At 34.9% G+C, this 22869-nt stretch overlaps 1 protein-coding gene across 1 annotated transcript; it reads right to left on the bottom strand.

The window, feature by feature from the left end:
• Positions 1 to 753: 753 nt before the first annotated feature.
• On the bottom strand, positions 754 to 14467 carry slc2a1c (solute carrier family 2 member 1c). The gene is made up of 10 exons (XM_085343699.1): positions 14453 to 14467; positions 13907 to 14005; positions 13017 to 13177; positions 12688 to 12928; positions 3260 to 3422; positions 2834 to 3018; positions 2248 to 2349; positions 1897 to 1998; positions 1413 to 1616; positions 754 to 933 (listed from the first exon to the last, which is right to left on the bottom strand). Exons 1-10 carry the CDS (start codon positions 14465 to 14467, stop codon positions 754 to 756), a joined length of 1452 nt encoding a protein of 483 aa, XP_085199825.1.
• Between the last annotated feature and the right edge of the window lie 8402 nt (positions 14468 to 22869).

Below are 22869 nucleotides of genomic sequence, written 5' to 3'. Positions count from 1 at the left end.
GTCACATTTTCAATCTCTATATAATATGCATGTTAAATTTTATATTTGGGGTAAAATATCAAGTCTTTTCAAGTAAACCGGTTCAAGTCCAATTCAAGTCCCAAGTCATTGGTGTAAAAGTCCAAGTCAAGTCACAAGTCTGAGAACATTTTTTCAAGTCAAGTCTAAAGTCATAAAATTAATGACTCGAGTCTGACTCGAGTCCAAGTCATGTGACTCGAGTCCACACCTCTGCTATAAACTATGCAAAGAATGTGTTGCAAACTTTTTCCACTATTCCCACAATCTCCCCCTAGTGCTTTTACAAAATAACAACACAATGACCACAAAATGCCTCATACATGCAGGATAAATATAAACTATAATCTACTTTTAATATCATTTTTTTAGTGTCATTTTGCTGGAGAGCCTAAAGAAGTAAGGTAAGAGTCAGAACCTGTACCTAATGGAGTTAAATTTTGGTGCTCTGAGTTTGAATAATTATCATTTTTGAGCTCTGAGTATTAAAATGTCTTTGCATAAATAATATCTGTGCGTGCTTTGAGTAACAGCAATTGCATTGATAAGATGGTTTGGCGTTTGTGGTTTTCTTGTTTTGTGTTAAAGATTTGTTATTTAAAAGTAAATTTTCAATGCTGTGAGCACCAGATTTATATTCAAAACAGTTTTGTAGCATATTTTTTGTTGCTTTAAATTGAATTGACTCGTTACACACTGATTATTGACCACCATCAATCAAAACTGACACGTTGCTCAGGTGAAAGTGTTGAATACAGTCTTATTGTGCAACGGGATGCCCTCTGCTCCTCTGAACTCCTCTGCGATGTCATCAAATGTACGACCCTTTGTTTCCGGGAGGCGAATCCAGGTGAAGGTGAAGGCGAGCAGAGCCACGATCATAAAAAGGAGGTAGACATAAGCACCACAGATTTTCTGTGTGAGACAGACAGACAAGAATCCTTTTTTTAATGTTTTTATTTGACCTCTGCTTACCTAGGAATGGTCACTTGAGGTGGGAATCTCATACCACAAGAGCAAAACAATGTTAAAAAGAGAAGGAAAGAAAGCAAATACAAAAGGTATTGATTTGGTTCACTGGTCTTAATTTCATGTTGGCTGCCGTTTCTGCTGCACTATAGGGAACAGATGCTTCTTTTGTTAACTGTAATTTAATTACTTATTACATTATTTCAAGCTGGATTTAAAGGATTTAGCAATAGATTTATATGTTTTGCTATAGATACAGATGTGCAGTATAACAGATGGAGCAGATTTATGGCCTGTATTTAACAGCTATTTCTCTGAGGTGTAAGCAAACTCACAAAAGCAAACAAGAAATCCACCTTTAAAGTTTCCCCTGAAGTCTTGCTTGGTCATACAGCATGCAGGCCAACGGTATAAATGTTACGCACCAGTAATGGAGGAAAGAGAAGTGCCAGAACAAACTTCCCTCCCCAGTTGAGCAGGCTACTGAAGGCCATGGCTATAGGTCTGCCAGACTGGTCGAACAGCTCGGCAGCAATGAACCAGGAGATCGGACCTGGGCCCAGCTCATAGGCTGAAGTCAGGCAGAAAACCAGCAGCACTTGTAGGCTTCTGAGTTCTGGGACCAGATGCTACACAGTAAAATAATAAATTGGAAGGATGGTTGTAGGTTAGTCATGTAGACATGTAGAAAATTCTGTTAGGTTAACATGTAGATGGTGTCTTTCTCTCTATTGTTTAAACTTGAAGCTTCCTTTTCAAACATCCTCCAAGCTATGCCATGGTTTATTTTTCATATTATCCATTTAATCATGTCATAAGATCGGGTTTGCAGAAGTTGGATATACATTCAAAACCAGCACATAACTTTTTTCTGCACAAATGGAAACAACCACACATAGATGATTTTACCAGGACAGAATCGACTACGGTCATGATTAAGTTGCACACTGCTATGGAGATGAAACCAGTCAGGAGCAACCGCCTCCTCCCTGCCCTCTCCATCAGGAAGAACTGGAGAGGAAAAAACAACACACTGGTATTAAAATGCAACACTATCCCTTTTGTGGTTCATGCTGTTAAACCATTCATGAAGAAATAATGACAAAACTTCATGCTTTCTGTGACAAAATCAACAAAATAGGGCACAGCTGATTTAATGATTATATTGAGCAACCTATTAAATATAATAAATAATATTGTTTCGCATTCAAAAACACACTGAACTGCAATATAAAGGATCAGCACTTGGTTTGTACTTACTGCTACCAAAGTGAACGTCAGATTGACGGCCCCAACACCCAGTGTGAGATATTTGGCCTGGTCAAACTTGGCCTGAAACATTTTGGTGGAATAGTTGATTATCTGGAAGAAAAGCACAGGAATTTAGTTTAGTTTAGTGAGTAACTGAGAAATATTTCAGTGGGGGTTTTTTTAGGGTTGAGATATTGCCTCAAGCTCTTCTCAGGGTTACAGCAAGTGTGCAAAACTGAAAAAGAAAAGAAGCCAATGTAGAAATGCCAAGTACTCCTTGAGGCACCCTCCAGAGGAAAGAAGCTAAAAGGGATGGGTGTCTTCATGTAAGATGGAACTGGCCAGTCTCTGCAGCTGTCAGGTACAGAGAGACTGGTAAATAGCAGCTTAACCTGATCAGTTTGCCTGATCAGTTCATATTTTGCATCAGTTTGTTGGTGTCTTTCAGAGTTAGGTTACCATAGCATGACACCAAGGAAAAAGGTAAAGCTAAAGTTGAGGCCAGGAGCTTTTACTTCATCTATTTCAACACATAGAAAATGAGAAATATATGTCAGAGAAATATTTTTCAGATTAAGAGGATTTTATCACTAACCGCATTGAATCCAGAGAGCTGGCTTCCCAGGCTAACAATCAGGACAATAATGATCGGTTGCCTGTAGCTGCGTTTCTTGAAGAAATCCTGGATGGTGACACGACTCTGTGTGTGAGCAGCTTCCTCTTTCATTTCTTCCAGCTCAGCAAATACATTTTCTGCTCTGCCTCTCAGCCTCAGCAGGGCTGCAGGATTAAAGAAACAACTTTCAACATATTCTAAGGGGATGTTTAGGTGAAATCCACAAAGCTGGGATAGTAAACCGTAGTAAACCATTTCTGCATTTTAACTTCTGGAACCAACTTGAGAATGTCATACAAATGAATTCATCTCTTTTAATATATCATAATACAAAAGAGTAATCTCTTTAGAGAGAGGATGATTTATTAAACGATATGAACAGTAAGTCCAGTGAGTGGAACCTACCACTTTTGGCCTTGATTTCTTCTTGCCGGTTGATGAGCAGATAGCGGGGACTCTCAGGACAGAAGGGTAGGATCACATACTGTGTGAGGGCCGGGATGAGAGACAGGGACAGCATCATGGCCCAGTCATGCTCTGTGCCCAACACTATCTCGAGACCAGCCACCTGCAGCACACGAGCAGCTAGTTTCATGTCATATCCATGTATCGTATAAATCCTTATTTGTGTATTATGGGATTTTGATGACCTTAAATAAAAACAACAGATTTTGAATGAAAACAATGGAATTTGAATGATATGAACATAATTTGAATAAAAGCAAAAGAATTTGAATGAAAACAACATTTGAATGAAAACAACATTTGAATGAAAACAACATTTGAATGAAAACAACATTTGAATGAAAACAACATTTGAATGAAAACATTTGAATGAAAACAACAACATTTGAATGAAAACATTTGAATGAAAACAACAACATTTGAATGAAAACATTTGAATGAAAACAACAACATTTGAATGAAAACAACAACATTTGAATGAAAACAACGGAATTAGAATGAAAACAACGGAATTAGAATGAAAAGAAGAGAATTTGAATGAAAACAACAGAATTAGAATGAAAACAACGGAATTTGAATGAAAACAACCGAATTAAAATGAAAAGAACAGAATTAGAATGAGAAGAATCGAATTTGAATGAAAACAACGGAATGTGAATGAAAAGGACAGATTTTAAATGAAAACAAAAGAATTAGAATCAAAATAATGGAATTTGAATGAAAAGAACGCAATTTGAATGAAAACAAAAGCATTAGAATGAAAGCACGGGAATTTGAATGAAAACAACCGAATTAAAATGAAAAGAAAAGAATTAGAATGAGAATAACAGCATTGGAATAAAAACAAAAGAATTTGAATGAAAACAACGGAATTAGAATGAAAAGAAGAGAACTTGAATGAAAACAACGGAATTTGAATGAAAAGAACAGAATTTGAATTTTAAAAGAGTAGAATTAGAATGAGAATAACAGCATTGGAATAAAAACAAAAGAATTTGAATGAAAACAACGGAATTAGAATGAAAAGAACAGAATTTGAATGAAAACAAAAGCATTAGAATGAAAGCACGGGAATTTGAATGAAAACAACAGAATTGAAATGAAAACAACGGAATTAGAATGAAAAGAAGAGAATTAGAATGAAAAGAACAGCATTTGAATGAAAAGAGTAGAATTAGAATGAAAAGAACAGCATTTGAATAAAAACAACAGAATTAGAATGAAAACAACGGAATTTGAATGTAATCTGAATGAAAACAAAAAAAATAGAATGAAAGCACCAGAATTTGAATGAAAACAACGGAATTAGAATGAAAAGAAGAGAACTTGAATGAAAACAACGGAATTTGAATGAAAAGAACAGAATTTGAATGAAAACAAAAGCATTAGAATGAAAGCACGGGAATTTGAATGAAAACAACAGAATTGAAATGAAAACAACGGAATTAGAATGAAAAGAAGAGAATTAGAATGAAAAGAACAGCATTTGAATGAAAAGAGTAGAATTAGAATGACAAGAACAGCATTTGAATAAAAACAACAGAATTAGAATGAAAACAACGGAATTTGAATGTAATCTGAATGAAAACAAAAAAAATAGAATGAAAGCACCAGAATTTGAATGAAAACAACGGAATTAGAATGAAAAGAAGAGAATTTGAATGAAAACAACGGAATTAGAATGAAAACAACAGAATTTGAATGAAAACAACCGAATTAAAATGAAAAGAACAGAATTAGAATGAGAAGAATCGAATTTGAATGAAAACAACGGAATGTGAATGAAAAGGACAGATTTTGAATGAAAACAAAAGAATTAGAATCAAAATAATGGAATTTGAATGAAAAGAACGCAATTTGAATGAAAACAAAAGCATTTGAATGAAAACAACAACATTTGAATGAAAACAACAACATTTGAATGAAAACAACGGAATTAGAATGAAAACAACGGAATTAGAATGAAAAGAAGAGAATTTGAATGAAAACAACAGAATTAGAATGAAAACAACGGAATTTGAATGAAAACAACCGAATTAAAATGAAAAGAACAGAATTAGAATGAGAAGAATCGAATTTGAATGAAAACAACGGAATGTGAATGAAAAGGACAGATTTTAAATGAAAACAAAAGAATTAGAATCAAAATAATGGAATTTGAATGAAAAGAACGCAATTTGAATGAAAACAAAAGCATTAGAATGAAAGCACGGGAATTTGAATGAAAACAACCGAATTAAAATGAAAAGAAAAGAATTAGAATGAGAATAACAGCATTGGAATAAAAACAAAAGAATTTGAATGAAAACAACGGAATTAGAATGAAAAGAAGAGAACTTGAATGAAAACAACGGAATTTGAATGAAAAGAACAGAATTTGAATTTTAAAAGAGTAGAATTAGAATGAGAATAACAGCATTGGAATAAAAACAAAAGAATTTGAATGAAAACAACGGAATTAGAATGAAAAGAACAGAATTTGAATGAAAACAAAAGCATTAGAATGAAAGCACGGGAATTTGAATGAAAACAACAGAATTGAAATGAAAACAACGGAATTAGAATGAAAAGAAGAGAATTAGAATGAAAAGAACAGCATTTGAATGAAAAGAGTAGAATTAGAATGACAAGAACAGCATTTGAATAAAAACAACAGAATTAGAATGAAAACAACGGAATTTGAATGTAATCTGAATGAAAACAAAAAAAAATAGAATGAAAGCACCAGAATTTGAATGAAAGCACCAGAATTTGAATGAAAACAACGGAATGTGAATGAAAAGAACAGAATTTGAGAACAAACAATAGAATTTGAATGAAAAGAACAGAATTTGAATGAAAGCAACATAATTTAAAGGAAAAGAATGGAATTTGAATGAAAAGAACAGAATTTGGATGAAAACAAAAGAATTGGAATCAAAAGAATGTAATCTGAATGAAAACAAAAAAAAATAGAATGAAAGCACCAGAATTTGAATGAAAACAACGGAATGTGAATGAAAACAAAAGGACAGATTTTGAATGAAAACAAAAGAATTAGAATCAAAATAATGGAATTTGAATGAAAAGAACGCAATTTGAATGAAAACAAAAGCATTAGAATGAAAGCACGGGAATTTGAATGAAAACAACCGAATTAAAATGAAAAGAAAAGAATTAGAATGAGAATAACAGCATTGGAATAAAAACAAAAGAATTTGAATGAAAACAACATTTGAATGAAAACAACATTTGAATGAAAACAACATTTGAATGAAAACAACATTTGAATGAAAACAACATTTGAATGAAAACATTTGAATGAAAACAACAACATTTGAATGAAAACATTTGAATGAAAACAACAACATTTGAATGAAAACATTTGAATGAAAACAACAACATTTGAATGAAAACAACAACATTTGAATGAAAACAACGGAATTAGAATGAAAACAACGGAATTAGAATGAAAAGAAGAGAATTTGAATGAAAACAACAGAATTAGAATGAAAACAACGGAATTTGAATGAAAACAACCGAATTAAAATGAAAAGAACAGAATTAGAATGAGAAGAATCGAATTTGAATGAAAACAACGGAATGTGAATGAAAAGGACAGATTTTAAATGAAAACAAAAGAATTAGAATCAAAATAATGGAATTTGAATGAAAAGAACGCAATTTGAATGAAAACAAAAGCATTAGAATGAAAGCACGGGAATTTGAATGAAAACAACCGAATTAAAATGAAAAGAAAAGAATTAGAATGAGAATAACAGCATTGGAATAAAAACAAAAGAATTTGAATGAAAACAACGGAATTAGAATGAAAAGAAGAGAACTTGAATGAAAACAACGGAATTTGAATGAAAAGAACAGAATTTGAATTTTAAAAGAGTAGAATTAGAATGAGAATAACAGCATTGGAATAAAAACAAAAGAATTTGAATGAAAACAACGGAATTAGAATGAAAAGAACAGAATTTGAATGAAAACAAAAGCATTAGAATGAAAGCACGGGAATTTGAATGAAAACAACAGAATTGAAATGAAAACAACGGAATTAGAATGAAAAGAAGAGAATTAGAATGAAAAGAACAGCATTTGAATGAAAAGAGTAGAATTAGAATGACAAGAACAGCATTTGAATAAAAACAACAGAATTAGAATGAAAACAACGGAATTTGAATGTAATCTGAATGAAAACAAAAAAAAATAGAATGAAAGCACCAGAATTTGAATGAAAGCACCAGAATTTGAATGAAAACAACGGAATGTGAATGAAAAGAACAGAATTTGAGAACAAACAATAGAATTTGAATGAAAAGAACAGAATTTGAATGAAAGCAACATAATTTAAAGGAAAAGAATGGAATTTGAATGAAAAGAACAGAATTTGGATGAAAACAAAAGAATTGGAATCAAAAGAATGTAATCTGAATGAAAACAAAAAAAAATAGAATGAAAGCACCAGAATTTGAATGAAAACAACGGAATGTGAATGAAAAGAACAGAATTTGAGAACAAACAATAGAATTTGAATGAAAAGAACAGAATTTGAATGAAAGCAACATAATTTAAAGGAAAAGAATGGAATTTGAATGAAAAGAACAGAATTTGGATGAAAACAAAAGAATTAGAATCAAAAGAACGCAATTTGAATGAAAACAAAAGCATTAGAATGAAAGCACAGGAATTTCAATGAAAACAACGGAATTGAAATGAAAACAACGGAATTAGAATGAAAAGAAGAGAATTAGAATGAAAAGAACAGCATTTGAATGAAAAGAGTAGAATTAGAATGACAAGAACAGCATTTGAATAAAAACAACAGAATTAGAATGAAAACACCGGAATTTGAATGTAATCTGAATGAAAACAAAAAAAATAGAATGAAAGCACCAGAATTTGAATGAAAACAACGGAATTAGAATGAAAAGAAGAGAACTTGAATGAAAACAACGGAATTTGAATGAAAAGAACAGAATTTGAATGAAAACAAAAGCATTAGAATGAAAGCACGGGAATTTGAATGAAAACAACAGAATTGAAATGAAAACAACGGAATTAGAATGAAAAGAAGAGAATTAGAATGAAAAGAACAGCATTTGAATGAAAAGAGTAGAATTAGAATGACAAGAACAGCATTTGAATAAAAACAACAGAATTAGAATGAAAACAACGGAATTTGAATGTAATCTGAATGAAAACAAAAAAAATAGAATGAAAGCACCAGAATTTGAATGAAAACAACGGAATTAGAATGAAAAGAAGAGAATTTGAATGAAAACAACAGAATTAGAATGAAAACAACGGAATTAGAATGAAAACAACACAATTTGAATGAAAACAACCGAATTAAAATGAAAAGAACAGAATTAGAATGAGAAGAATCGAATTTGAATGAAAACAACGGAATGTGAATGAAAAGGACAGATTTTGAATGAAAACAAAAGAATTAGAATCAAAATAATGGAATTTGAATGAAAAGAACGCAATTTGAATGAAAACAAAAGCATTAGAATGAAAGCACGGGAATTTGAATGAAAACAACCGAATTAAAATGAAAAGAAAAGAATTAGAATGAGAAGAACAGCATTGGAATAAAAACAAAAGAATTTGAATGAAAACAACGGAATTAGAATGAAAAGAAGAGAACTTGAATGAAAACAACGGAATTTGAATGAAAAGAACAGAATTTGAATGAAAACAAAAGCATTAGAATGAAAGCACGGGAATTTGAATGAAAACAACAGAATTGAAATGAAAACAACGGAATTAGAATGAAAAGAAGAGAATTAGAATGAAAAGAACAGCATTTGAATGAAAAGAGTAGAATTAGAATGAAAAGAACAGCATTTGAATGAAAAGAGTAGAATTAGAATGACAAGAACAGCATTTGAATAAAAACAACAGAATTAGAATGAAAACAACGGAATTTGAATGTAATCTGAATGAAAACAAAAAAAATAGAATGAAAGCACCAGAATTTGAATGAAAACAACGGAATTAGAATGAAAAGAAGAGAATTTGAATGAAAACAACGGAATTAGAATGAAAACAACACAATTTGAATGAAAACAACCGAATTAAAATGAAAAGAACAGAATTAGAATGAGAAGAATCGAATTTGAATGAAAACAACGGAATGTGAATGAAAAGGACAGATTTTGAATGAAAACAAAAGAATTAGAATCAAAATAATGGAATTTGAATGAAAAGAACGCAATTTGAATGAAAACAAAAGCATTAGAATGAAAGCACGGGAATTTGAATGAAAACAACCGAATTAAAATGAAAAGAAAAGAATTAGAATGAGAAGAACAGCATTGGAATAAAAACAAAAGAATTTGAATGAAAACAACGGAATTAGAATGAAAAGAAGAGAATTTGAATGAAAACAACGGAATTAGAATGAAAACAACAGAATTTGAATGAAAACAACCGAATTAAAATGAAAAGAAGAGAATTTGAATGAAAACAACGGAATTAGAATGAAAAGAAGAGAATTAGAATGAAAACAACGGAATTAGAATGAAAACAACACAATTTGAATGAAAACAACCGAATTAAAATGAAAAGAACAGAATTAGAATGAGAAGAATCGAATTTGAATGAAAACAACGGAATGTGAATGAAAAGGACAGATTTTGAATGAAAACAAAAGAATTAGAATCAAAATAATGGAATTTGAATGAAAAGAACGCAATTTGAATGAAAACAAAAGCATTAGAATGAAAGCACGGGAATTTGAATGAAAACAACCGAATTAAAATGAAAAGAAAAGAATTAGAATGAGAAGAACAGCATTGGAATAAAAACAAAAGAATTTGAATGAAAACAACGGAATTAGAATGAAAAGAAGAGAACTTGAATGAAAACAACGGAATTTGAATGAAAAGAACAGAATTTGAATGAAAACAAAAGCATTAGAATGAAAGCACGGGAATTTGAATGAAAACAACAGAATTGAAATGAAAACAACGGAATTAGAATGAAAAGAAGAGAATTAGAATGAAAAGAACAGCATTTGAATGAAAAGAGTAGAATTAGAATGAAAAGAACAGCATTTGAATGAAAAGAGTAGAATTAGAATGACAAGAACAGCATTTGAATAAAAACAACAGAATTAGAATGAAAACAACGGAATTTGAATGTAATCTGAATGAAAACAAAAAAAATAGAATGAAAGCACCAGAATTTGAATGAAAACAACGGAATTAGAATGAAAAGAAGAGAATTTGAATGAAAACAACGGAATTAGAATGAAAACAACACAATTTGAATGAAAACAACCGAATTAAAATGAAAAGAACAGAATTAGAATGAGAAGAATCGAATTTGAATGAAAACAACGGAATGTGAATGAAAAGGACAGATTTTGAATGAAAACAAAAGAATTAGAATCAAAATAATGGAATTTGAATGAAAAGAACGCAATTTGAATGAAAACAAAAGCATTAGAATGAAAGCACGGGAATTTGAATGAAAACAACCGAATTAAAATGAAAAGAAAAGAATTAGAATGAGAAGAACAGCATTGGAATAAAAACAAAAGAATTTGAATGAAAACAACGGAATTAGAATGAAAAGAAGAGAATTTGAATGAAAACAACGGAATTAGAATGAAAACAACAGAATTTGAATGAAAACAACCGAATTAAAATGAAAAGAAGAGAATTTGAATGAAAACAACGGAATTAGAATGAAAAGAAGAGAATTTGAATGAAAACAACGGAATTAGAATGAAAACAACAGAATTTGAATGAAAACAACCGAATTAAAATGAAAAGAACAGAATTAGAATGAGAAGAATCGAATTTGAATGAAAACAACGGAATGTGAATGAAAAGGACAGATTTTGAATGAAAACAAAAGAATTAGAATCAAAATAATGGAATTTGAATGAAAAGAACGCAATTTGAATGAAAACAAAAGCATTAGAATGAAAGCACGGGAATTTGAATGAAAACAACCGAATTAAAATGAAAAGAAAAGAATTAGAATGAGAATAACAGCATTGGAATAAAAACAAAAGAATTTGAATGAAAACAACGGAATTAGAATGAAAAGAAGAGAACTTGAATGAAAACAACGGAATTTGAATGAAAAGAACAGAATTTGAATGAAAACAAAAGCATTAGAATGAAAGCACGGGAATTTGAATGAAAACAACAGAATTGAAATGAAAACAACGGAATTAGAATGAAAAGAACAGCATTTGAATGAAAAGAACAGCATTTGAATGAAAAGAGTAGAATTAGAATGACAAGAACAGCATTTGAATAAAAACAACAGAATTAGAATGAAAACAACGGAATTTGAATGTAATCTGAATGAAAACAAAAAAAAATAGAATGAAAGCACCAGAATTTGAATGAAAACAACGGAATGTGAATGAAAAGAACAGAATTTGAGAACAAACAATAGAATTTGAATGAAAAGAACAGAATTTGAATGAAAAGAACAGAATTTGAATGAAAGCAACATAATTTAAAGGAAAAGAATGGAATTTGAATGAAAAGAACAGAATTTGGATGAAAACAAAAGAATTAGAATCAAAAGAATGTAATCTGAATGAAAACAAAAAAAAATAGAATGAAAGCACCAGAATTTGAATGAAAACAACGGAATGTGAATGAAAAGAACAGAATTTGAGAACAAACAATAGAATTTGAATGAAAAGAACAGAATTTGAATGAAAGCAACATAATTTAAAGGAAAAGAATGGAATTTGAATGAAAAGAACAGAATTTGGATGAAAACAAAAGAATTAGAATCAAAAGAACGCAATTTGAATGAAAACAAAAGCATTAGAATGAAAGCACAGGAATTTCAATGAAAACAACGGAATTAAAATGAAAAGAAAAGAATTAGAATGAGAAGAATCGAATTTGAATGAAAACAACGGAATTTGAATGAAAAGAACATTCTTTTTCTCTCAACAGGTGATCCAGGAGATTCCCCCCCCCCCCCCCCCCCTTTCTCACTGTCCCTCTCCCCTTCTGTTTTTCTTTTCCTTCCTCTTTCTTTCTCCCTTTCCTATCCCTCACTCATGTCTGTCCCGTCTGTAACAACTGAAAATAAAATAAAATAAATAATAAAAACAAAGGTCGATCAAATGGACCAATACGGCAATGCCACGATGATCCATTTGGCAAAATAAATCCATTGGGTATCCTTGTTGGTCTTCAGACAACAATTCTGACGGCTAAAGAACCAAATGGGACAGGCAAAAAAAAAAAAAAAAGAATGAAAAGAACAGAATTTGAGAACAAACAATAGAATTTGAATGAAAAGAACAGAATTTGAATGAAAAGAACAGAATTTAATGTGTCTCCTTACCAAGAGCAGTAAGAAGTAAGTTAAATGTAAGCTCAACTCACCACACCCACCAGGATGCCTGCAGCGAAAGACACCTGGTTCAGTGTAGCAAATGCTCCTCTGAGGTTGGTGGGGGAAACTTCCTGGATATAGAGGGGGTTAAGGCTCATCACCAGGCCACAGAACAGACCAAAAACCAGTCGCCCTAGGATGAGGACCTCAAATGACTCGCTGGCTTTGGAGGCAAACATCAAACATGCTCCGACCACAGACAAACCGTTAACTATCAGGATGGAGTTACGCCTGGAGGGGAACAAGCAAATTTATAAGGAGGGGTGGGGGGAAGCAAGCACTGTTGGAAACTTTACAAAAGTTAGCTTGGTTTTCTTACCTGCCGTAAGAATCTGCCAAATATTTGACTCCCAGCGAGCCCAGTAAGGCTCCAAAATCTTTAATGCTGACAGAGAGTGACCACAAGAAAGTAAGACTGTGATCTGAGATTGATCGGTTGTGTCTGGCTCTCCAGGTATTGTTGAAAAACTCTTCGATAATCTAAACAACAATGCCAAAGTGAATCAGTTTGCACTGGTAACTCAATTAGATGCAATGACATGTTTTTTCACTCTCTCTCTCACACACACACACACACACACACACACACACACACACACACACACACACACACACACACACACACACACACGTAAAACACACACACACACACAAAAAGAGTTTACAAAGATGTTTTTATTCCTCTTTTTCCATAGATGACTAATACAGTGTTCAAAATCATTCATGTGTTGCTTCTTTTGTAACAGAAACACTTCCTCCACAAGAACTATTTCAGGAATTATTGTCTTGGGATTTTTGAGTGGGTAGAACAACTGCTTCATTTTGTAAAGTTAGAACAGTATACCTGTGAAAATGGAAAACCATTCCAAAAAAGGGAGCCAAATCCAAAGCTGAGACGGAGAGTTACCTTATTTAGTGCTTTATTGAGGCTCTGTAATATGTTTGACAGGCAGCATGCTTTCCAGCATTCCCCTCTGCATAACTGTTATATCTGGACAATGTAGGCCTTTTATGGAATATCAGCCAGACGAGAATGTCTACTTTTTGATGTCTGGAGTTATGTTTTGTTGCAGTTTTATACTTCCAAAAGTAATTGTATTGATCAATGCAGATTGCTTTGTATAGATTTTAATTTACACATCACACTTATAATACAATTTGAAACATAAATCTGTGTGCTGTCCCTCAGATGCTGCTAGCTCTGTTCACCTTGGCCGGAGCGTTGATGTTGCCAGTGTGGTAACCAATCTGCAGGGAGCCGATCACCGCTCCCAGGATGGACGTCACAAGCGTGGCTGTCAGATGGCTCTGCCGCAGAAACAGAATTGAGGTTAGCACCATTTCTTGTTTTATATCTTTTAATTCATAACTAATAAGAGAACGCTACCTCTTAATTAGGTCATTTTAACCCTTTACATTCTTGTTTTTTCTTTCTTATTTTGGATTGACTACAATCATCATAAAAATCCAAAGTAGTTATGGTCATGATTAAGCAGATAGAAGACAAATACTCAATCCATTACTGATTTCTAACCTTATGACCTCAGTTCATTGATTAACATTCCTGATCCCTCCCATGATTCCAGCAACCAGGCCAATCATATGAGTACTTGTAAAAGTCCAGCTTGGCAAGAACAACAAGGGTTTGGCGCACTGGCAACATGTCCAGAGTTTTAGTCGAGTAAGTGATACTGCCTCGCTATGTTCATTCTGCCTCATTCACTCGTTCACAGAAAAGCATTGATTCAAACAAACCTCCTGAGATGCCATTTGATTGTCTGAGATGGTGTATCACTCCCTCGGGATGTATGTGCATTTATTTTTCTCCTGGTTTTGTTATCTGCAAAAACCAGATAGTGGGGGGGGGGGGAGTCTAGCAGTTGTAGTTTAGGAAGCATTAGTGGTAGTATAGGAGTTTGCCGCAAAATGATAAGAAAAAGACTCGGCTAACAACCAGAGACACTGAGATTTTTTTCTGCAGTGCAAATTTCATATACATATATATATATCAAATACAGTGTATATGACTAAATGTTTTTGAACCACAGTGCGGTTCCCCTACAGCATCACAAAACATGTTTCATCAAATAAAAATCAAGCAACTATATGAAACTATATACTTACTGCATACAAATATTTTTGCTTGTCTTTTTGCATGCTTACCTGTGTTACTGCATCAACCAGACTGCTTGATTTGTCCCGAAACAAAGTTGGAAGACCATATCATCTATATAAGATTGTCCTCACCACTGTTCCTGAGTGTCCTACGTTGATCGCTTCTTCATCCCTGAGTTTTAGATATGACTGTGTATCTAAACCAACTACCAGCTGAAACTTCACACACACACACACACATTGTACCAGTGACCACAGTGACGAAGTCACACCTAGCTGGTGAATTTGAGGTATATCTGATAAAATGGCAGCAGTGGGCCTCCTCTGGTTCTCGTGAATCAGCTGATCAACATCCTGAGTTCCCACTGACTCTGGGTCTGCAGCACTCAAACCTCAAATTGCTTTGAAAACCGCAAAACTGCCCCCAGTTAAGGTTTTAAGAGGAACCGTTTGGTGCTTTGAGTAGGCCACGGTTTATAATCGCATTTATCAAAGATGGAAAAAGTCAGGTACTTTTGTTATAGTGTGGCATGCTAAAGTTTATCAAAGCCTAAATGTCCGTGTTATCACGAGGTCGTACTGCATTCTTTGCAGGGTTTCCCATGCTTTGGCTGATATGTTCTTTGGGCACCTGGTAGCATTTTCTGTCTTGGAATCCCTCAAGTGACACACATCTGTGCATGGTAGTTTGTTTGTTTTTTCAGGCCGGAGTCTTTTGGAAGTATAAATCTGTATTCTTGTATGGTTTGCCCTTTTAAAACAAATTGCTTTAGAGAATTTAATTGAAACAACAAAGATTAACTACAATGGGAGGTTAACTAATTGGAAATTTAGGGTAAAGAACTGCTGCTGCAGAGGTGGCATGTGGATGGAAACGACAACACCCATCACACAATGCTGTCACAATTTAGGGCCTCAGGGCTTTTATTGATAATACTGTGATGAAGTATAAGCATGTATGTGTACTTTCACTCCTCTTCCTCCTGCTTCCATCAGAAGAATACTAGCACGGAAATGCAAGTTTAGTCTCAAAATGTCAGTATGTTTGCTGACGTGATAAACTCTTCCTGCGTTTTTTGTGTGTATTTACAAAGGAACTGCTCTAAAATGGTCCCTATTCATCTACTGCGCACATTACAGCGTTACCCAAAACTTTAATGATGGCAGTCAAATACAGAAACTATGCAAAGGGGGAACACGTAAAACAATAATAAGTTTCTATCTGATTTTGGCATAATTGTGTCTCTCTGATTTCTAATAGTCATCCAAATAAACCTTATGATTGAGTGATTGTTATAGGTGATATGAACTCATCTCCAGTGTTCACCTTTGAAGATATACTATTCCGGAAAGCTTAATTTCATTATTCCATTGCTTTATTTTCAGTCAGTGAATGCTCAATTCTTTTTGCTACATCCTGTTTCTTTACATGGCTTGTTAATGTTTAATCCAATCCAGTTTTATTGAATAATTATTGCACAATCGAGTATGTGCTTATATCTGTGCTCTGCGCTAGAATTCACTAAAGACAGATGTTTGAATATGCTATATGTTTGCTCAAAATGTGGGTTAAGTGTGTCTTTATGATGAAATCATGTAAGCTAAGCACACACCTGTCTCGTAAGAAAATCCACAAGCCCCCTAACTGTATTTCATTGCCGAGACTCATAAGCCAAATGAATATAAATGCTGTAAACATTTCCCACACTCAGTGCAAACCACATCATTTGAAAAAAAATTTTATCATTAATTTTAAGTTGAATACGTTCGCATAAATATTAAATGGCCCCTAGAGCGTAGAGGTGATGAAAAGCAGATCATCTCAGCTACACTGAGTCATATGTGAAATGCTTTATATTACAGACGGAGCACAATTAAACGTTATACACAAAAACAGATCTAGCTTCATATTTAAAAACTAGTTCTTGTAAGCCCTAAACTGCTGACTGACATCATAGCTTTGATGTTAACGTTTTTGATGTTAAATAACATGAGATTGCTCATTTCATACAACAAAATGAAATATGTGCTTTCTTCAGCATGAATAAGAAATATAATCCTTCCAAACTGAAACTTACAATAATTGGAACAGTTCCTTAAGGGTGCTCTATTTTTAAAGAAAGCCAATCACAATATCACAAGACTATATTTATCAGTGATACTTATATTTAGAAGTTTCTGAGCACAAACAAGAAAGAGAAGTGTTTTGGGGCATTTTAGAGAGGGGTCAAATGCATCATCCACCTGCAAGCTCTGTTCTGTTCTGTGCAGCTGAGTTCTTAATCAGCGTGTGGATACGCCCGTCTGGAATATGACCTTTGACCCCTGAGCCCTGGCCTCCTGACAGGCAACCCCTTGACCTTGCAGTCAAGCAGCTGGGCAGGTTCTGCACAGGCACACAAGGGCACAAATGGTGAGCGGTGTGTGCCGTCATCCCCCCACCGTTAATGTTTCGCTATCACCGAAGCTAATGGCTCGCTCTCTAAATTACCTGTAATGGTGGTTTTGGTCTGTTTCTAAGCGTTTCAGTGCGCACAAAGGAGGATAAAAATGCGCAAATTTACTCATCACTACTAAAACATGTGGGAAATATTAGATGGTGGCTAATTGTATTGGACAACTACTTCTTGGACTGATTTCTTCCACACATGATGCTTGTAAATAGACAGCGAGGAAAAAGGTTGAGTCATTAGATGATTACTGAAACTGTTTTAGAATGCATTCCTATCGACTGAATTATCAGCTTTGCTGTAAAACCATCACTTGAGAAATGTCGGTAATTCAAGTTGATGTCTTTAACTCCAAGTCCAGAATCAAAAGATTCTATCTATGCACTTTCTGAACTGCTTATCCTGAATTAGATAAGTGATTTAAAAAAAAAAAAAGATTGTCACTCAATTAGTGTTTAAAGAATTTAAAAAAATACTCACTCCTTTAAGAAAGTTAGATAACACAAAGTTGTAAAACTCCTAAACATTATTCCGCTCCTATTCTGCCCACGTCACTTTCAAAAATCCAAATTCCAGCTTTCACCTATGAAACCCCTCCGGCAACCTGCCTACCCTTCACCCCACTTTCAACAAAGGAGAAAGAACACACACACTAACACACACACGCACATACATCCCTAAGCAGCTGCGTCATTATAAAACTCTTTTGAACTTCACACTGGAAGTCAAATGCCACATGTGTCAGTACAAGACAGATGTACTGCAGCTGCCTCTTGGCTCCAATTTCATCTGTGATACCAGCCCTCTCCACCGCCTGTCTCCCCCTTACCCATTTCCAAACCACTACCACCCCTTCCTTCACCAGCAACCTCACCACAAGCCCTCTTCCTCCCATCATGCACTGATAAAATCACCAGCACCTTTGAAGTATCATCACTAAATCAGGGCATCTCACAGCGCACACAAATAATTGTGCATAATAGGTTTCCACATTCAAACATGGGGACAATTAATTATAGTCCTTTTTTAACATGGACAGGAAATTCCGCTACAAATTTCCCGTGGGATCTTTTATTTATTTCAACCATTAAAAACACAAAAACTACACAAGTCTGCAGAGAAATTCAGTAAAAACATTATCTTTATTAAAATATTTCAGTTCATGAAATTCAGTTGGCTTGCTTGATGCCGTATCATAAGTAAAAACTTGTTGTGCAGACACTGGATTCAATTTGTCAAACTCCAACCTGCAGTGAACAATCTTCACCATTTGGGGTCAATATTGAACTCCTTCGCCCTCCTTTCAGAAAATTTGTCTTCTGTTAACAGCTCTAAATGCTTTCAACTGCCCAGAAAAGTATAGTTTAAGGAGATGTAATATGGAGAGTTTCCATATTTCTTTAGAATCATTATCAAGCTTTTTAAAATACCACTGTTTATATTGTAGTAATATTAAAGTGAGTCTAATCAGTTGGATACTTAGAGTGTCACACAGTACCTCTACAGTTTCCTCAACATGATTCTGTAAGAGATATAACGTGGTTCAAGTTTTCAAGTGTCTTGTTGCTGAATTCAGTCCTCTCTGTCCATACAACAGTGAGATGTTAAATTCTTCCATATGTTGGGCAACTAGATAGCTGCTTTAAATTTATGACACACTTAAGGTAGGAAACAGCATGAAGTATCCCAAAGAGTGATACAACCCAGGTGGAAGCTACTACTGCGTTGTAGCTCATAAACTTTATGAACATTTTCTGAGCTTTGCACTTGACTGATTCATTTTGAGATTAAAAGAAAAAAGCCTTTAGCCTCTTTTGTTTTGCTTGTGTCTACTTTGACACAAGTTTGAAAATGTCAATGATTCTGAGCAGCACCCAAATCCACATGAATCATTTTTATTCAAAAATAACACATTTCAGTGTTTTCTTTTCCATGGATCTAATTTCCTTTGCTATGAATAAGAAACATTATCAAAACACATTTGAATGGTGAAGTGCAAAAACAAGTGAAACAAAAAAAAGCTGTCTTTTCTCTACCAAACTGACATGCTACAAGACTCCTTCACTACATTTTTCCCATCATGATTTGTAGTGATTACTAGCCTTTTGGGCTGTTTTAGATCTTGCATGTGATTTGCAGCTCTGCAGCGTCTGGAAGCACTTCAGCAGACACACATAAGCTCACTGTGTTCAAACCTGGATTGAAACAGGCACTCAGGAGAGACTGCACAGCCCTCAAAGAAAGGCTGGTTTCTTTTCTGGTTTCTTGGCATAACTATCCAATTCAAATTAGATGCAACTGGACTTGTGATTGTAGTATATTAAGCACCAGATACTGCATAAGTATGGTCCTGACTGTGCGTAGTGATGACGACGGGAATCTTAAAACACAAACTGAAATAGTAAACTAACCTCACCATAGTTAAAATAAACAGTCCTCAGAGCTGACAACGTGCAGTCTCGCCTAAGCATTTCCATGTTGTGAATTAGCTACTGTAACAGCCTAATGTTTGACATGATATAAACAGAGAGAAAAGTATATCTTTTTTTACAAGAAGCTAGAATGACAGTGAAGTAAGTGAACAATCATACACCCCCACAGTGACATTTAGTAAAACAAAGCTTATTGTACATATTTACAAAAGGAGCTTTTTTTTGTCTCATAATTGTGAGCCATTGCAGGGACTATTGGGGAATACAACTCATACAAAGTATTTAAACCACAACAGCAAAGGCACGATTCTCCGATTGTTCCCAAATGTGAGGATCACATTTTTATTTTTTACACTGCAAAACTAAAAGGATTTTTTTCCCCCTTCACTGCTCATAAAATGTTAGCATTTATCAGACACCCGGGGCAGTATTTTTCAAAAGACTTACTTCAGTGTCTTACATAAAGTGGAAAAGCTCCACTATGAGTAGTTTTAAGTGTTTGAGACAACAAGACTGACATCAGCTGTTTGAGGTCAGACAGTAATTGTGTTTACATACACAATACATAGTCTGACATTACTGGGAAGGCTCCAGTATTTACTGTATGAACTGCCACGCCATATCTTGCAAGGTAAACGTGAATATGATCGATGAAATGGGCTGAGATTAACAAGATATTGAGCCATGTGAACTTCTTACTCTATTTACTGGTTAGATTAGTCAACTGTGGAGTCGTTTTTCTCTGATACTAATAATATTTAAAACATCTTTATTGGAATGTAATCTATTTAGAAAACTAAAATCTCCACAAGAGAGTCAAAGATTTGTTCAGTTTGGATCAGTAAACACTAGAAGGCAGAATTAAAGAAAGATCATTACATGATTGATTTTGTAAAGAACGGATACTAACATTATAATAGTGTAGTTTAACAAAACCTGCACAATTACTTTTAACACTATATAAACTTATACACAAAAGAATGGGATGCATGTATTATAAATGAGTGGCCTCCACTGTGGTAAGGACACATTTAAATTGAAGATGCATTAGTGAATGCGTCCCATTTGTTTATGTAAGCACCAATGCAATGGATTCTGATCACATAGTGTCAGACTTGGAACTTAAACAACAATTTGCCAGCTCCTCATTAGTGTAAACTTGAGATCTATGTTACTTTATACAAATCAGAGGTGCCTGGTGCAATAGCAACTCTGGAGGCTTGGGAAAATTTAACCAAATCGGTAACACATGAAGACAGATTTTGTTTCAGAGCTCAAACTTTGTGGCTCTTTTTGCAAACAGTGTGTTTGTTTTGGTATGAAATCATTTGTACAATTCTACTTGGTTTCAGAAGAGCATCTATCAAATTATCTGTCATTACAAGGTCTAGTAGCTCGCCCATCTAACATAAAGCTTCTCAATAACCCAGCTCTAAAAACACCTGTGTGGACATTTATGCTAAAATGCAACTGTTACGTCCCCCCCCACCATGGCGGAGGCAAAGGTAGGAAGGAGACAGCAACACTGGACAACCACAATCAATGAAGGAGGAAGACCACAGAACAGTTAAGTATCAGGCAGGATTTATTGGGTGCTTGCCTGGATAGTCAAACTTAACAACAGTAAAGAGGTGGGGGAGGAGGACTGAGCGGTTGATCCAAATCAAAGAAAGTAATAAAACAAAAAGAGGTCGGTAGCTTCCAGGGCCTAGCCTAACTGAAAGAAAAATGCAAAACAAAAGGCCTACCTAGCTACTCGATAAAAGTCAGTGAAAACATACAAGGGTGGCATCAACCGCATAACCTAGTGTGACTAACAGAGTAAAATCTACAACCAGTGTATAGGGTACCCCGGCTTACCTGTCCAGCCTCCCACCACACACAACATAAAGATGCCTGTTCGCAAATGTTTGTCAAAGCAGAAGCCAGCAGCCACCAGCTGGCCAGGGAGCGGCTCATTTGTAGTGTTCCTTGGAGTGTGATTGGCCAACTGAGCCCAGTCCAGCCAATAGACACCTGCCAATCAACTTCGAACTGGCCAATCAGAGGAGGCCTGACGCCTGAAAGATGAATAGAACACAAAACAGAGCACAAAAGCAAAGCCACACCCCTTGGCACGTAACACCCCCACCCTTCAAAAACCAAACTCAGGGTTTGGTGACCTCTCTAAACAGCACGGGAGAGTGCGTCTGCTACAATGTTTTCTGAACCTTTTTTGTGATGGATTTTGAGGGTATAATTCTGAATAATCAGTGACCAACGCATAAGCCGCTGGTTGTGATTATACATCTTGGAGAGGAAAACTAAAGGGTTGTGATCTGTGAATACTTGGACTGACCTCTGACCTGACTCTGTATAGACTTCAAAATGTTGCAAGGCCCACAACAAAGCAAGGGTCTCCTTTTCAATGGTAGAATACCTGAGCTGGTGTTTGTCAAACTTCCGAGAGAAGTAACTCACAGGATGGTCAATGCCCTGGGTATCCTCCTGGAGAAGCACCGCTCCCGCCCCAACTGCGCTGGCATCTATTTCCAGTTTGAATGGTAAAGAGAAGTTAGGAGCAGACAAAACAGGGGTGCAACAAAGTAAGCCCTTAAGGCTTTCGAAAGCCTGCTGACAACTCCCAGACCAAATAAATGGCTTTGAGGGGCTGGTTAAGTCAGTGAGAGGGGCAGCAACAGAAGAGAAATTTTTACAAAACCGTCGGTAATATCCTATCATCCCAAGGAACCGCCGCAGTTCTCTCCTGGTGGTTGGTTGGGGGAACTCCCTAATCGCAATGACTTTGGCATCTGCAGGGCGCACTTGCCCTAGACCAACTTGCTGGCCAAGGTAGAGGACACTGCCTCTAGCGAAATCACATTTGGCAAGGTTCAAAGTGAGAGACGCACTGTCTAGGCTAATGAAGACTTCTTTTAATGTAGCTATGTGGGTGGACCAGTCACTGCTATACACAACAATGTCATCTAAGTATGCTCTGCAGTTAGGGATGTTTCCCAACACTTTGTTAACCAGTCTCTGAAACGTTGCAGGGGCATTGCACATGCCAAAAGGCATAACCGTATACTGCAGGAAGTGGTCAGGGGTGACAAAAGCTGAAATCTCAGATGCTTGCTGTGTCAAAGGCACTTGCCAATACCCTTTTAACATATCGAGTTTAGTGATGTATTTTGCA

This window comes from Diplotaxodon limnothrissa, linkage group LG19 (assembly GCF_057381915.1).
Source record: "Diplotaxodon limnothrissa isolate DT_005_m linkage group LG19, D_limnothrissa_male_GT1.1, whole genome shotgun sequence".
Lineage (NCBI taxonomy): Eukaryota > Metazoa > Chordata > Actinopteri > Cichliformes > Cichlidae > Diplotaxodon > Diplotaxodon limnothrissa.
This window is presented reverse-complemented; position numbering and strand designations above follow the sequence as displayed.

What these genes read in the sequence shown, in the direction of transcription:
- slc2a1c (XM_085343699.1), bottom strand. An exon ending in ACATCAACGCTCCGGCCAAG is followed by an intron (nt 13,178 to 13,906) that starts GTGAACAGAGCT and finishes ATTGTTGTTTAG; the next exon opens with ATTATCGAAGAGTTTTTCAA. An exon ending in CCGTAGTCGATTCTGTCCTG is followed by an intron (nt 1,617 to 1,896) that starts GTAAAATCATCT and finishes TTTACTGTGTAG; the next exon opens with CATCTGGTCCCAGAACTCAG.